Source organism: Pseudorca crassidens, chromosome 1 (genome assembly GCF_039906515.1).
Source record: "Pseudorca crassidens isolate mPseCra1 chromosome 1, mPseCra1.hap1, whole genome shotgun sequence".
NCBI classification, from domain to species: domain Eukaryota; kingdom Metazoa; phylum Chordata; class Mammalia; order Artiodactyla; family Delphinidae; genus Pseudorca; species Pseudorca crassidens.
The window spans coordinates 121,392,257-121,403,100 of NC_090296.1; the positions used below are offsets into that span (position 1 = coordinate 121,392,257).

General features: G+C 60.5%; 1 protein-coding gene across 5 annotated transcripts; it reads left to right on the forward strand.

The window, feature by feature from the left end:
- Positions 1-2,545: 2,545 nt before the first annotated feature.
- On the forward strand, positions 2,546-9,102 carry ISLR2 (immunoglobulin superfamily containing leucine rich repeat 2). Of its 5 annotated transcripts, none has more exons than XM_067753284.1 (3): positions 2,546-2,875; positions 3,854-3,967; positions 5,405-9,102. In XM_067753284.1, the coding sequence occupies exon 3, from the start codon at positions 5,413-5,415 to the stop codon at positions 7,654-7,656; it is 2,244 nt and encodes a 747-aa protein (XP_067609385.1). In that variant the 5' UTR covers positions 2,546-2,875; positions 3,854-3,967; positions 5,405-5,412; the 3' UTR covers positions 7,657-9,102. The 5 variants fall into 5 exon arrangements, with proteins under 5 accessions (XP_067609385.1, XP_067609395.1, XP_067609377.1 ...); XM_067753294.1 differs by lacking the exon at positions 2,546-2,875 and adding an exon at positions 3,031-3,273; XM_067753276.1 differs by lacking the exon at positions 2,546-2,875 and adding an exon at positions 3,274-3,405.
- Positions 9,103-10,844: the final 1,742 nt, after the last annotated feature.

Here is a 10,844-nt window from a genome sequence, read left to right on the forward strand (position 1 = left end):
GAGCATCCAGAAGGTGCCTACTGTGCCCTGGGCGCTGAAAACACAATGGGGTGTGAAGCCGGGGCTGTGCCTGTGTTGGGCAGGGGTGAGGAGGCTGCAGATTCCTGGGACACACGCTGGGTGGGCATGGAAAGGAAAGCTTCGGTGCCTGGGTTTAGCGTCTCCCACTTCGGAGCTTTGCGCCACAGGATGCAGAGCCGGGAGCAGTGCACGCCTGGGTCCCGGGCTCAAGCCGCCCATCGTTGGGGCCCAGGGTACCCCAGCCATTGCCCCGCGCCTCTCCGCGCCTCTGAGCCCGGCAGGCGGTTTCCAGCAGGGGGAGCGCGCGAACCAGGCCTGGGCCCGAGACTTTGAATAGACAGAACCCGGGTAGCTGGTGCCGGGATCCGGGGGGTTTAACCCGCCCTACTCTCGGGACCGTGCGGGTCGGCAAGGTCGAAGTTAGAGGTCCAGAAAAAGCTGCCCAGAGCTCCAGCTCTCCGCCCGGGGTGTATCTAGGGTCGGCACCCCAGCCTGGTCAAAAAGCCTTAGCCCGGATTCTGTAGATTCCAAATATGGGCCCTCCACGCTGGTGTCTTGGAACCTCATATCCCTCCTCTTCCCTACTTCCACACACCTAATTAGGTGTCTGTTTCTTTAACCATCAAAGGCTTGGGCGGCGGTGGGGGTGCTATCTTCGTTCCCGGTTCCCCAGCCCTTCAGTAACTGTACCATTATCAACATTACAGACATTAGAGGCCCCTGCGCGCCCGGCGGCGCCAGTCGAGATGCTCTCAGTCTTCTAGCTGAGCTCGGAGGCTGATCCTGGAGTCGTACCTCCCATCCCAGACCTCGGCGGATTCTGCCCGGGGCGACTCGGGGTCTAGCCCTGCTAGGGCGGGCACTGACCTCTTCAGGGTCCAAGGCGGGGGTAAGGGTTGTCTTTCCCGCAGGGCAGGCTTGGGGAACAAAAGCGCTTGCTGGAGAGTGGGCGGGAGCTGCGGGGGTCCGCGGGAGTCGGCGCACTCGCCTGGGTGACCACTGCGCCCTTAGTCGCCCTCCAGGCGCCTGACGCCGTGTCTCCCTGCAGAATTCCCCTGGCTTCTGCATCCCCGGCAAAAGAGCAAGGAAAGTGGGGCTTTCTTGGCTCTCGGGCCCCAAAGGTTCCCAGGACTCGGGCGGATGGGGTCCCCGTGGTCCGGGAAGTTCTCCACTGAGAGTGAGCGAGCTCATTTTTCCTTCCATTCCCCAGCCTCTGTCTTCCAGTCCTTCAACCCTTCCAAGTTATCCCCTGCTTGCCTCCCTGTACGCCTCCTAGCCGAAAGCAAAGAGAACCCCCCAACACACAAAATAAAGAGAGGTGAAAAATGGGTGGAGGGTCCACAAGTCGCGCGCCTCCGTGCCTGAACCTCGGTCACTGCCTTTACGCCAGGCTCCCCTCCCCCCGCCAGGGAAAGTCTCCAGGACCCTATACAGGACCCTATTCTCTAACCTCGCTGCTGGGTCCCCGGCTCCCCAGATCCCTCTTCCTCGGCCAAGGCTCCTCGAATTGCCCTTCAGGATTACCAAGACGCGTGGCCAACACACCCAGGACGCCCCCCCTTGCTCCGCAGACAAAGAGTCTGTGCCGGGCCAGCCGGCCGCGCCATTCCCCCGCCCAGTCAGGCCCAAACCGCCCGGGACCAGCTCTCGTTGCCCCCACCGCACGGTCAAGATCCTCTTACTCCTCCTCCCTCCTCGAAGACACCTTCTCCCTCAGGGCGCCCCCGCGCCCCTCCCCCGGGGCGTCTGTGGGAACTACAGGCACAGGCAGGTGGAATGAAGTTCTGGGTTCTGAATTCTGGGTTGAGCGAGATGCGCTGGTCCCAGATGGCTGGGCTGCCTGTAGCGACCGCAGGAACAGAAGAGAGGGAAGGATGCGAAGTGTGTGTGCGCCAGTCTGTTCATATTTAATTTATAAAGGCTCCTCAGAACCCCGATCGGGTGGTCTCTTTAGAGGCAGAGCTCCTCACCCGTCTCTCTCCCCCACCTCCCCAGCTCATTAAAATGCTCAACACTGAAATCGGAAGATTGATCTCAGAGGCCCCAAACCGACCCACCTCCAGAGACCGCCACGGCCCGAGTGAGGGCTGGGGGGACACGTGCGCCCGGAGCGCCCAGTGTCTATGGAAAAAACGGGGAAGGCAGGCGCTCTGCGTGTTTCCCGAAGCCTGCACCCCTTTTCCGATTCTGGTCAGCAACTCTGTCTCCAGGGCTGCCATGGGCACTGAGGGGGAACAGAAATCGTGTTTTATACAAATGCCTCGACATCCCTGGGCTTCCACTTCTTTGTCGCCAAAAGAAATATCGGGGTTTCGCCAGAGACAGGAAGCGAGAGTCCGGAACAGCAAATATTCGAGTCTGCTGAGGCCCGTTGTTGTGTGAGGGTGTGAAACATTGGGGCGGTATCGGGCCGCAGAGGCTTTGCGGGATAGTGTGTGGGGTTGATGGTGTGTTTGCTCGTTAGACCGTGAAGATGATGGCGGGGGCGGAGGAGGGAGAGAGATGCTCAAGCCTGAAGTCTCCAACCCACAGTGCTCAAAAGGAGCAGACGTTTTGTAACCATCCCTTTCCATACCGCCGCCTGCTGCAGCCCCGGAGCCCCATTCGCCCCTAGATGGCAAGTCCTGAGGGCGAGGCGCTTGGCTGCGTCCGGGCCGGCTTCCTGGGAGCGGAGGCTGGTACCAACGCGCCCTGCCCCACCCAGCGGTGCGCACGGGCCCTCGAGCTGGGCGGTGGGCTTCCAGCGCTGGTTTAGCCACAAAAGGCAAGACGTACAGATTCGACCTGAGGAGGCTGGGCAGGGGAGCGCCCAGTAGGGCGGTGCGTTCTAGTCTTCAGGTTGGACTGGCAAGAGGTGAGGTGGGAGCTGGGGAAACCAGGGCTCGTAGCTGCCCAGAGCCAGGCAAAAATAGCAGGGAGGGTGAGGCGCTCTGCTAACACTATCAATTATGCATCGTGTTGAACGTGGCTTCGGGGAGGAGGCGGCTAGCAGCGGGGGTGCGGGAAGGAAGAGTCCGCGCGACCCCTGCGGCGCGCAGCTCACCCGGTCCCGCGCGAGGACTCTCTGCGCCACCGCCTGCCTTTGCAAAAAGAGTTTTAAGGCAAAGACACGCTTTCCCCCTTCAGGCGTGAGCTCTTCCTTCCCCCAAATTCCTTAAAGATGGTTTGTCTCACGTGTTGCGGGGCGTAAAAGAGGCTCGCATTCAATTAAGCAGCAAAGCTAACGGGCTCTGGCGGGACCCGCGCGTGAGGGTGAGTGCGCATGAATGTGTGTGCGTGCAGGAGGGGGGAATGCTGAGCGTCCCGGGTGAAGGTGTGCCTTTGAAAATGTGTGTGAACGTAGCGAGATCTCAACACATTGATGCGATTATTACATGATGATGGGTAATTCTAACATATGAAGAGCGACTGTGTGGAGGGTGCGAGGGTCTGTGTCTGTGCCAACGCGTTTGAATGGGGAGGGAGTCGTGTGATTAGGGATAGTGACAATGTCTGCAGATGTGTAAATGGGGGGGGGGGACGAGGGTTATGGGAGTGTGGTGAACTGGAAAGAGCCAAGCCGGGGTGCTGGGCGTGGGGGCGCCCCTTTGTGACCAACGTCTCTTGGCCAGGGGAAGTCTCTATGGCTTTAACAAATGTAGATGATGCGGGAGGTGGGAGAGGCTGTGCGCGTCCCTGCTGAGCCCGGGAGCGCGCAAGGACTCTTCAATCTGCAGCCAGTGAGAGGTGGGGGGAACAGAGGCGAAAGGAAAAACTGAAGTGGGACCTCAGGGCCAGAGGAGTCCACAACTTACCTGTCCCTTTCTCTGCCTCTCCCCCATCTTCCCCACAGTCGCAGCAACAGATGTGGGAAGCGCCCTTAAGCTGTCGTCCTGGCTCCGCGACCTCAAGTCTGGAGAAGGGGTTGCAGCCCGAGGGCAGCGCGCGGAGAGTCGGCGAGCAGCGGGTAAGCAGCGGAGACCACCCCGTAACGCTGACCCAGATGGGGGTAAATCCCGTCCAGGGCGCCAGACCCTGCCGGCTCTCTCTAGGCTAGACCGGGGAGAAGAGGGGAGGGGCCTTCCCTCCGGAGCGAGAGGGAGTGGGGAACGCGGGTTCCAAAGACCAGAGGGTGGGAGGGGCTCTGCCGAACCTGCCAGGAGCCCTAAGTGGGAGCGGAGAATCTGTTTTTAAGTGCGTTTGTATGACTGCGGATACGAATCTTTTATTGGGGGGGGGGGGATTTGTCCTCAGGCATTGTGGGCTGCAGAAAAGAGGCAGAATCTTGAACCTTCTACTTGATTAGCTAGTGGCAGCCCCCTTGACCCATCGGCTAGGGACTCCCCTGCCCCCATGGGACCCGTCTGGGAAGATGCAGAGGGGGGAGCGAGAATCTTTAGTGACCTCCCTCCATTGCTCTTGGTCCCAGCTCGGAGGACCTCCTTCCTCAGAAGGAAGGTTGATCGAGGGGCCCTGATGGTTTTCCCCTCCTAGGAGTTGCAGCCCAGGGCAGGCGGCTTCAGTTGCGGCCGAAAAGGGACCTGACTAGTCCCCCGGTCACAAGCCTCTTGCCACCTGCAGCAAGTTCTCAGCATTTGCTGATCCGCTGGGATTTCAGTCTGAGAGGGCTGTGTACAGGCGCAAGTGCTCGCCTGTGTCCCTCTGTGTGGGTTGGTCTGTGTGAGGACTTGTGCCCTGGTGTCTGTCAATTCTCACAATGAACAGGAAAGCACTTTGCCCCGTGGTGGAGAACGCTGGACAAATGCTCTGTTCAGTTGAGAGAACAATGAGGTCTCCAGATATATTGTGTCTGTGTCTGGGTGCCTTTGTGTTTGTATGTCTAGGAAATGTGTTGTGAACCCCCAAGCCCCTGCAGAAGTTGTTGGTTTGATGGCAGGTGCCTGGGCGTGTGTTTGTATTGTTGTGCGCTTGTATGGGCGTGTATGGGCGTGTGTGGGCGAGTGCCGTGCCATGGGACAAAGAGTTCAAGGGAAGACAGGCGGTCACGGACAAAAATACCCTTTCTATGTATCCCTTTCACTGAGTTAAACGAAGGCTTAGAAACATAGTCAGGGCTCGATGCAAAGCCCAGGGCAGACCTGCTAGCGGCCCACTCTGTGGAGGGCTCAGCCCCAGGCTGATGGGATAGGTAGAGAAAAAAGAGCAAGATACGAGGCGGCTAGAAAAGGAAGTCAGGGCCCTGAGAGGGAGCAAGCATTGAATCCCAATACTTTTACTGAGCTCCAACTCGTGGCTAAGAGAGGCTCCTGGGCACAGAGGAGAAAGTTACCGCAGCCCTGGAACCTGCCCTAGACGGGTTTACGGAGGAGGCAGATGGATAGGGAAGGGAACCTGGGGCTCAGTGAGTCACCTTCTCCTCTCTTCCCCCGGCTTCCACCTGCAGGATCCGCGATGGTGCCCTTGAGGGCCCTGTGGCTGGCTTGGGCGCTGCTAGGAGTGGCCGGAGCGTGCCCAGAGCCGTGCGCCTGTGTGGACAAGTACGCGCACCAATTCGCCGACTGCGCCTACAAGGAGCTGCACGAGGTGCCGGAAGGACTACCGGCCAACGTGACCACGCTTAGTCTGTCGGCGAACAAAATCACCGTGCTGCGGCGTGGGGCCTTCGCCGACGTCACGCAGGTCACGTCGCTGTGGCTGGCGCACAATGAGGTGCGCACCGTGGAGCTGGGCTCGCTGGCGGTGCTGAGCCAGCTCAAGAACCTCGACCTGAGCCACAACCTCATATCCAGCTTCCCATGGAGCGACCTGCGTAACCTGAGCGCTCTACAACTACTCAAGATGAACCACAACCGCTTGGGCTCATTGCCCCGGGACGCACTCGTTGCACTGCCCGACCTGCGCTCCCTACGCATCAACAACAACCGGCTTCGTACACTGGCTCCTGGCACCTTCGATGCGCTAAGCGCGCTGTCACATCTGCAACTCTATCACAACCCCTTCCACTGCGGTTGCAGCCTTGTGTGGCTACAGGCCTGGGCGGCGAGCACCCGGGTCTCGTTACCAGAGCCCGACTCCATCGCGTGCGCCTCTCCTCCTGCTCTGCAGGGGGTGCCGGTGCACCGCCTGCCCGCCCTGTCCTGTGCACCTCCCAGTGTGCATCTGAGTGTTGAGCCGCCGCCTGAGGCGCCGGGCAGCCCTCTGCGCTCCGGCCTAACGCTCATGCTACACTGCGTCGCCGAAGGACACCCCACGCCCCGCCTGCAATGGCAGCTTCAGATTCCGGGGGGCACCGTAGTGTTAGTGCCGCCGATCCTGAGCGGGGAGGACGACGGGGACGGAGGGGAAGACGGTGAGGAGGAAGGAGATGGGGACGGGCCAACGCAGACAGAGGCTCCAACCCCGACTCCAGCACCCGCTTGGCCCGCGCCCCCAGCTACCCCGCGCTTCCTGGCCCTTACAAACGGCTCCCTGTTGGTGCCCCTCCTGAGTGCCAAGGAGGCAGGCATCTACACATGCCGTGCGCACAACGAGCTGGGTGCCAACTCCACGTCAGTTCGCGTGGCAGTGGCAGCTGCAGGGCCCCCAAAGCACGCTCCTGGCTCAGGGGGAGACCCTGATGGGCAGGCTCCAACCTCTGAGCGTAAGTCCACAGCCAAAACCCGGGGCAACAGTGTCCTACCTTCCAAGCCCGAGGGCAAAATCAAAAGCCAAGGCCTGGGCCGGGTTAGCGTCCTCGGGGAGACACAGGCGGGGCCGGAGGGGGACGAGGAGGCAGGTGAGGGTGAAGAGGCGGAAGACCAGGTCTCTGCTGACCCGGTGGAGGAGCAGCGCTGTGGCCACGGGGACCCCTCGCGGTACGTGTCCAACCACGCGTTCAACCAGAGCGCCGAGCTCAAGCCGCATGTCTTTGAGCTGGGCGTCATTGCGCTGGACGTGGCGGAGCGCGAGGCGCGGGTGCAACTGACGCCACTGGCGGCAAGATGGGGCCCTGGGCCCGGCGGGGCTGCGGGAGCAGGGCGGCCCGGACGGCGGCCATTGCGCCTGCTCTATCTGTGCCCGGCGGGGGGCGGCGCAGCCGTGCAGTGGTCGCGTGTAGAGGAGGGCGTCAACGCCTACTGGTTCCGTGGCCTGCGGCCCGGCACCAACTACTCCGTGTGCCTGGCGTTGGCAGGCGAGGCCTGCCACGTGCAAGTGGTGTTCGCCACCAAGAAAGAGTTGCCCTCACTGCTGGTTATCGTGGCGGTGAGCGTGTTCCTCCTGGTGCTGGCCACCGTGCCCCTGCTGGGCGCCGCCTGCTGCCATCTGCTGGCCAAACACCCGGGCAAGCCCTACCGTCTTATCCTGAGGCCGCAGGCCCCGGATCCCATGGAGAAGCGCATCGCCGCCGATTTCGACCCGCGTGCCTCCTACCTCGAATCCGAGAAAAGCTACCCTGCAGGCGGCGAGGCGGGCGGCGAGGAGCCAGAGGAGACCCCCGGGGAGGGCCTTGACGAAGAAGCAGAGCAGGGCGACCCAGGTGGGGACCTGCAGAGGGAGGAGAGCCTGGCGGCCTGCTCGCTGGCGGAATGCCAGTCCAAGGCCAACCAAGAGGAGTTCGAGGCGGGCTCCGAGTACAGTGATCGGCTGCCCCTGGGTGCCGAAGCGGTCAACATCGCCCAGGAGATTAACGGCAACTACAGGCAGACAGCGGGCTGAACCCCCAGCCCGTCTGGCAGCCCATTCCCATCCCCCACCTTGGGTGCCTGGGAGCAGAAGCCTTGGGCTGGCAGGATTTATGACCCCCAACTTTCACTTACTCCACCCCCTTACCACCCCCTAACCTTGACTACTGGGGACTTCTAGTGGGGAGTGGGACGATTTTACCAGTCCCATCCACGACGGTCATTGTCCTCGAGGGCTGAATTCCCCTCCATGGCGAGCACAGTTCCCCGCTCCTCCCTCCCTGTGTAAGACACCACCCGCTGACCGTGAGGCGAAATCCAAGCCTCTCCGTTCCCACTGCAATTATCTGCGAAATCCGCCCCGAGCCCGCTCCACAGTGGGCTCGGAAGCCAGAGGAAATGGGAGAAGACTTTGGAAACATCCGATGGGCATGCTGTGGCTCGGGGGTCAGCCCGGGTCCCCCAGATGTCCTTAGCGTGGAGCGCTACGGGGTCCCGCCTCAACCCCTACTCCGCCCTTTCCGGGGTGCACATCCCAGAAGCCAGGATTCTGTGGCAACTCCCCAGTTTTTAGTTTCAAAGCCCCCTTATGACTGGGAACCAAACGCTTCTGTCCCCCGTCCCCCACTCCGCTTCTGACCAGCTGGAGCCGAGCCGGGTGCCTGCGGCGCCTTTCAGCTCCGCGCTCCGATGTTCATATTTTCGTTGTTTTCAAAGACAGTGACACTCCGGATCTGGTGCTAACACTCCCTTGCTAGCCTCTGGGAAAACTGGGTGTGTGTGTGTCTGGGGATGGGGGGAATCCGTCTTCTCTCGCCCTCTCTCCTAACTTAAAGCGCCGCAAAACCACGCGCCCTGTTTCCGCGGAGGGTGCGGCCTTGGTCCCGGGCCAATTTCGTTGTAGGTGAGTCGGCAATTTCTGGAGACTCGACAGCTCCGCTTCCGCTGCTGCATGCGGCCCAGACCTCAGCTCGAGAAGCACCAGGGGCGCCGGAAGCCAACCCCGGCCTCCTGGACCGGGTCTCTGGTGAGGGGCGAGTGTCTCGGTTCGTACAAAGCCTGCGCGTGACCGTGCGGCGGGATCCGGATGGAGAAAAGGCCCTCGGTCCTCGCGCCCCCCCCCCGCCCCGCCCCTCCTTCCGCGAGAATAGTAACATTTGCGCGGCTGTAGTCCTAGACGAGCGTGCTCTGTAGGAGAAAAGTCTGTGTCCTGTAAAAGTGTGTCAAGGGTAGTGTAGGGAGGCGGGCGGGAGGGAGGGCGGGGAGAGGGGACGCGGCGCGACGACTCGGGCGCTGGTCTTTTTTCTTTCTTGCAGAAAAGCCTAAGGGTTGGGGTGGGGGGTTTGGGGCATCGGGACCAGCCCTGTCCGTGAAGCGCAGCACAAGTGCGGCCCGGGGCAGAATAGCCCCCTGGAGTCCGCACCCTTTTCTAAAGGCGTCTGTATGTAAACAGTCAATAAAACAATCGATTTGAACTGGCCTTGGTGACTCTTTGTCGGGGGACAGGGGGAGGAAGCCTGGAGGATGCAGGAGGAAACAGCAGAAGGAAGGAGCCCATAGGATCCTCCCGTTGGGATCCTTTGTGTGATTTTTTGTTTGACTGGCTTGTGATTTTTACCAGGTGTTTGCACCTGGTGCCTGCTCTTGGTGCCTCCAGCTCCGGAATGGAGGGGGGAAACCAGGTGGGATGGGGGAGGCTGGAAGTGAGTGGGGGAGGGCTTGCAGAGAGAGAGGGGTGGCTCTCTGCAGACTGAACGCGGGGAGCTCCAGAGTGTGTGTGTGTGAGTGCGTGCGAGTGCACAGTCCTCCTTGGGTTGACACTGTCACTATGATGGGGTGTGGCTGTGCGTGTGAGGACTGCCTACTTTCTGTGTCTGAACACCATCTTTGGTTCTCTGAAGATGCATAGGGGCAAGACTTGTGCACAAAAGATGTCACAAGTAACACAGATTACAGAGCAGGCAAATGAGGGAGAGCAGCAAAGGGGGAAATCGGCAAGGTTGATTCCACAGAACAAGCTGACGCTTTTAACCCAGGAGCCATGCGTGTGTGTGCGTGTGTGTGCGTGTGGTTGTGTGTGTGTGTGCGTGTGGTTGTGTGTGTGTTGGGGGATTATGGTCAGTGAGTGATGCATGGACACCTGGCAGGGCGTGTGCCTGTTGGTGTGGGCTGAGGTGGGTGCGCAGGTACCATCAGGGTTGGAAGCACACTGATTTAATAGTCCTAGAAATGGGGCTTCTTGGGTGGGGAACAGGAGAGACAGAGAGATCCAAAGTGAATACTCCAGCCTACAGTGCTGGGGTTGGACCGGTTGTATTTCAGCTGAATCCCCCCAGGGGATGGGGAGCAGCCAGGAAGAGTGGTGGAAGAGGAAAGGAATAGAAATGAGGGGGTCAGGTGAAGAGTCCATCTCTGCTCTCTTTTCTTCCTGCTTCTAATCTCTTGTCATCCCTCACCCTCTCTGTGGGTAGCAGATCTTCCTAACTGGACCAGGCCAGTCTGGGGACCAGGCCCAGGTCCAGACACCCAGCATCCTGTCCTAGCTTGTCTCCTGGCAGAGGCAGTAGCTGGGACATTTCCCAGGGCCAGAGCCCAGGTTCCCTTCCCAGACCAGCAAAGCTGTCTCTGAGAAAAATTCCCCTCTGAGGACCACAGCCCAAGCCCCACCACTGCAGCCCAAACCACTGTCAGGGACATAGCTCAGAAATATCTTTTAGGAAGAGGGCTGCTTTGTTCTATCTGCAAATGCTGCCTTTGAGCAGGGGGCAGGGACTGGCCCAATTCCTGTGGTTCAGGAAGCCACCCACACAGTTGCATTTGGGCACAGGCCTGGCTGGGCTGGTGAGTGCTTACCAATGTCCGTCCCACCCAATCGTCTCCTCATGGGAGGAGGGGGTAGAGGGAAGGCCTCCTTCTTGTTCCCCCCGTCCTAAGGATTGAGAACCCTCCTGGAGACCCCCTAGGATCCTGAGTGCCCCCAAGGGATTGTGCAGAGTTGTGGAGAGTTCTGCCCCTTCTTTGTCCCAGGCCAAGCTTTCTAATGAACACATCACTGCTCTGCTCGGCCTCATGCTCCCTGGACGAAGCCAGGCCCAAAGACTTGGCCCATAGGACAGGAATGGGTGGGTGCTGGAGGCTGAGGACCATGGTGCTGTGACACTCTGCCGACTGCCCATTGAGATACCAGCCCTCTCAGGAACTCTGTATCTTCTGTCCGAATGT